Source organism: Nicotiana sylvestris, chromosome 11 (assembly GCF_000393655.2).
Source record: "Nicotiana sylvestris chromosome 11, ASM39365v2, whole genome shotgun sequence".
NCBI classification, from domain to species: domain Eukaryota; kingdom Viridiplantae; phylum Streptophyta; class Magnoliopsida; order Solanales; family Solanaceae; genus Nicotiana; species Nicotiana sylvestris.
Window position 1 is genome coordinate 81,666,164 of NC_091067.1, and position 5,488 is coordinate 81,671,651.

General features: G+C 42.0%; 1 protein-coding gene across 1 annotated transcript; it reads right to left on the minus strand.

Moving 5' to 3' along the window:
• Positions 1-1,006: 1,006 nt before the first annotated feature.
• Positions 1,007-1,687, minus strand: LOC138881234 (uncharacterized). Its single transcript, XM_070161443.1, has one exon. The coding sequence runs from the start codon at positions 1,685-1,687 to the stop codon at positions 1,007-1,009; it is 681 nt and encodes a 226-aa protein (XP_070017544.1).
• Between the last annotated feature and the right edge of the window lie 3,801 nt (positions 1,688-5,488).

Consider the following 5,488-nt stretch of genomic DNA (forward strand, 5'->3'; position numbering starts at 1 on the left):
CCACAGGGCTGCCTACGTATCCCCTCTTAAACGGGAATCAAATCAAGCACAGTTCAATTACATCATATGAAGGAATGTAAGCAATCTAAACATAGTATCTCTTGACTACGTCTGAATTGATTGGTTTCGCCAAAACTTCTCTGTCCATTTCTGCAAGTATGAGTGATCCTCCTGTTAGCACCCGATGGACCATGTATGGAGCTTGCCAGTTGGGAGAGAATTTTCCTTTAGCTTCATCTTGATGTGGGAAGATCTTCTTCAACACCAACTGTCCCGGTGCGAATTGTCTTGGCTTGACCCTTTTGTTGAAGGCTCTGGACATTCTATTCTGATAAAGCTGGCCGTGGCATACTGAGTTCATTTTTTCCATCTATGAGGGCTAGTTGCTTATAGCGGCTCTTTATCTATTCTACATCGCTGAGTTCGGCTTCCTGTATGATCCTTAAGGAAGAAATTTCTACCTCGGCTGGAATGACAGCCTCGGTACCGTAAACCAATTAATAGGGAATTGACCCAGTTGATGTGCGGACCGTAGTGTGGTACCCCAATAGGGAAAAGGGTAACTTCTCGTGCCATTGTTTGTGATTTTCTACCATCTTCCTTAGTATCTTCTTGATGATTTTTTTGGCAGATTCCACAACTCCATTCATTTGAGGTCTGTATGCTGTAGAGTTTTTGTGCTTGATTTTGAAGGTTTCACACATGGATTTCATTAGGTAACTGTTGAGATTGGCGGCATTATCAGTGATAATGGACTCGGGAACCTCGAATCAGCAAACAATACAATCCTTGACAAAGTCTGTGTGACTTTCTTAGTTACAGCTTTGTAAGATGCGGCCTCTACCCATTTTGTGAAACAGTCGATGGCCGCTAAAATGAACCGATGCTCGTTTGAAGCGGTGGGCTTGATCGGACTGATTACATCAATTCCCCAAGCAGCAAAAGGCCAAGGTGCACTTGTTGCATTGAGCTCATTTGGTGGTACCTTTATCATGTCTATATGCACCTAGCATTGGTGGCATTTCTGAACGTACCGAATGCAGTCCATATCCATGGTCATCCAAAAATATCCAGCTCTGAGTATTTTCTTGGCTGGAACAAAACCATTCATATATGGTCCGCAAGTTCCGGCATGTATATCCTCAAGCAATCTGGAAACCTCCTTTGCGTCAACACACCTTAACAACCCCAGATTAGGAGTTCTTCTATATAGGGTTCCTCCCCTATGGAAGAAATGATTAGACAATCTCCGAAGTGTGCATTTCTGAGTATGGTTTACATGCTCCTGGTATTCTCCTTTTTCCAAATACTCTTTAATGTCATGAAACCAAGGCTTCCCATTTGTTTTCTCTTCAACGTGGGCACAATATCCCGGTTGATTATGGATTCTTATTGGGATAGGATCGATGAAGTTCCTGTCTGGATGTTGTATCATTGATGACAGAGTAGCCAGTGCATCTGCGAACTCATTTTGAATTCTGGTTACATGTTTGAATTCCATCTTTGTGAATCTTTTCATCAATTCATGCACATGATACAAGTATGGTAGTATCTTGGTGTTATTCATAGCCCATTCTCCTTGGACCTGATGTACCAGAAGATCCGAATCGCCAATTACCAGCAACTCTTGTATATTCATATCGATGGCCAATTTGAGCCCCATAATGCAAGCCACATATTCCGCCATATTCTTGGTGAACGAAAACCTAAGCTTTGTGGACACCGAGTAATGTTGACCTATCTATAATACCAAAACTGCTCCAATGCCTACTCATTTGAAGTTTGCAGCCCCATCAAAGAACATTCTCGAACCATCGCAGGCTTCAGCAATGTCCTCTCCTACGTATGATACTTCTTCATCAGGAAAATACGTTTTCAATGGCTCGTATTCTCCTCCCACAGGATTTTCGGCGAGATGGTCTACCAATGCCTATCCTTAGATTGCTTTCTGAGTTACATAGATGATGTCGAACTCACTTAACAATATCTTCCATTTAGCTAACTTCCCGGTTGGCATGGGCTTCTGAAAGATGTACTTCAGAGGGTCCATCCTGGATATGAGGTACATGGTAAAGGCACAGAAGTAATGCTTCAATTTCTGAGTTGTCCATGTCAAAGCACAAAAAGTGTGTTCTAGTAGAGAGTATCGTGCTTCATAAGGATTTGACTTCTTACTCAAGTAGTATATAGCTTGCTCCTTTCTTCCTGTCTCATCCTGTTGTCCCAAAACACATCTAAAAGCTCCATCTAATACAGACAGATAGAGTAGCAAAGGTCTCGCAGGTTCTGGCAGGACTAAGACTGGTGGTGAGGACAGGTATTCCTTGATTTTGTCAAAAGACTTCTGACAATCTTTGGTCCAACTCGTTTCAGCATTTTTCCTAAACATTTTGAAGATGGGTTCACATATAACTATGGACTGTGCTATGAAGCGGCTGATGTAGTTGAGACGTCCTAGGAAGCTCATCATGTCTTTTTTGTTCTTTGGTGGTTGTAATTCTTGGATAGCCTTAACTTTGGACGGATCTAACTCGATTCCTCGGCAGCTGACGATGAATCTCAACAACTTTCCTGCATGAACCCCGAATGCACATTTTACGGGGTTCAATTTCAGATTGTACATCCTTATCCTGTCAAAGAACCTTCTCAAGTCTGCCATGTGATATGTGGCCTTCTTGGAATTGATGATGACATCATCAGCATACACCTCTATTTCCTTGTGTATCATATCATGGAAGATGGTTGTTATGGCTCTCATATAAGTAGCCCTAGCATTCTTTTGACCAAATGGCATCATCTTGTAGCAGTACACTCCCCACAGTGTAATGAAAGTTGTTTTCTCTGCATCTTCCTCGTCCATCCAGATTTGGTGATAACCTGCGAAGCAATCTACAAATGATTGGAGTTCATGCTTGGTTCAATTGTTGATCAAGATGTGTATATTTTGCAGTAGGAAATCGTCCTTGGGACTTGCTCTATTTAAATCCTGGTAGTCAACACACACCCTGACTTTCCCATCTTTCTTCAGAACTAGTACGATGTTGGCTAACTAGGTTGGGTACTCAACTACCCTAAGGACTTTGACTTTGATCTGCTTAATAAATTCCTCCTTGATTTTCAGGCTCATATCTGGTTTGAATTTTCTGAGTTTTGGCTTCACCAGTGGACACATTGGATTGGTAGGCAACTTATGAGCCACTATGGATGTGCTCAGACCGGTCATGTCATCATATGACCCTGCAAAAATGTCCTCATACTCTTTCAAGAAACGAGTGTATTCTTCCTTCTTTGACGGTGATAAGTGAATGCTTATGTGAGTCTCTTTGACGGTTTCGGTGTCTCCCAAATTGATTGCTTCGGTTTCATCCATGTTGGACTTATGTTTGTTCTCAAAGTTCTCAACTTCTCTGATAACCTCCTTAGGTATTTCATCTTCTTCTTCTAAGTCACTGTCCTTATATTGCGTTGTCTCACTATATGTCACAGTCATCGGTTCATCAGGAAAAGTAATAATAACATTGTAGAAGAAAAATGTGAAAGATAATAATGAATAATAAATAGCAATGCATTAATTAAATTTGAAAATATCCAAAATAGGTATGGCTCAATGGCTCGAGCAATTATTTTGAAACAAAATGTGTCTCTAAAACAAAATACTAAAAATATCTTAAATGCCTAAAATGGCTATTAAAACAAGTCAGGCTAATTGCAAAGCTACCCGTGAACTCTGTGGGCCCGGGATGGTGTGGCAGTCCATTCTTGAGAGTAGCTCCCTTCTCCATAGTTTGAATGGTGAGGCCTTCTTCCTCCTCCTCCTCAATTATCACATTGCAATCCATATTCTCATCTTCTAGGAACAAGTTTCTCAACCCAGCCACAACTTCTTCCTCTGCATATCCCCATATCGTATCGGCCTAGTGAAAATCTGACTTAGGTGTGGTACCGGCTGCTCGAGAGGGTAATAAGGACCATGCCATGGAGGCAACCAATCATCATATTCTTTCCAGGTGTATGGATATCCCATCCTAAAAGTTGTATCATGACGTTTCAACTATATCGGTTTGGTAATGCCCTGGAGTTCCTTCCCAAGCCCTTTTCTGGGTTCATACCCAAACCATGCCAGTATGCTTTCTATTTTGTTATTCCACCACTTGTCCTTCTCAATTGCATTGATATGTTCAATGTGATCATAAGTTTCTCCGCCAATCCTTCTTCTATTCTCGATAACCAGGATAGTTTGACTGGTGTAAAAGGGGTTACTTCCATCTCCGTGAATGATTACCTCCTAATGGTTCCATTCAAACTTCATGACCTGGTGTAGCTTGGAAGCCACGGCCCTAGAGGCATGTATCCAAGGTCGACCCAATAGAAGATTGTATGTAGCTGATATGTCTAGTACTTGGAACTCAACATCGAACCAAGTTGATCTGATTTGCAGACAAAGGTTAATCTCCCCAATCGTGGCCCTTTGAAACCCATCAAATGCTTTCACATTCATACTTCCTGCCCGTATCTCATGGAAATCTTTGCCCAATCTTTTCAGAGTAGTCAATGGACAAATATTGAGGCTTGAACCCCCATCTATTAGGACCTTGGCAATGAATTTCTCTTCAAACTATACTGTGATATGCAGTGCCCTATTGTGACTTAACCCTTTGGGCGGTAGTTCAGCCTTGTGGAAGGTGATCTTGTGACTCTCCAGTACTTACCCTACCATGTTGGCCATCTCTCCACTGGTGATATTGTTGGGCACACAAGCTTCATTTAACACATTCATCATAGCATTCTTATGTGCCTCTAAATTTTGTAATAGTGACAGGATGCATATCTGGGCGGGGGTTTTGTTTAAATGATCGACGATAGAATATTTCCTCGCCTATGCTTTCCTCCAAAGGTCATTCGATCCAGTTTCAATGATAGGTTACTTAGTAGCATCCCCCTTGCTTGATCCTCGCAAATTCGGGTGTATAGATCCTTCGGTTCTGGTCATTCTCTGTGCGGCATCAGATTCTTCCATTTTGCCTTTCCCTTTTGCCTAGCTTCAGGAACGTAATCCCAAGGTATGGCATTGGACTTAAAAGGAGGTGTGGTTGTTACTATCACTGTGAAAGGTGTGGCCACTTCTACTACAAATGGAACAGGTATGGCTGCAGGTGGTGCTACCTCTACCTCAAATGGAACTGATGCAGTTACCTCAACTTCGACTGACAGCTGTATCTGTACCACAATAGGACTGAGTGTGACTGTGGATTTAAAGTCATCGCCTTTTCGAATAATCCCGATTGACCCCTCAGGATCCCATTCTTCATCTGTCTCTATTACATGTACCCCATCACCCCTATGATCTGGAAGAGGATTATTGCGGATGTTGGGTGCAACTTCTTTCGCCTGTATGACCTTGTTATCAATCAATGTCTGGATATTATCTTTCAATGTCCGGCACTCGTTGGTGTGCCCCTTCATACCGGAATGATATGAACATGTTTTA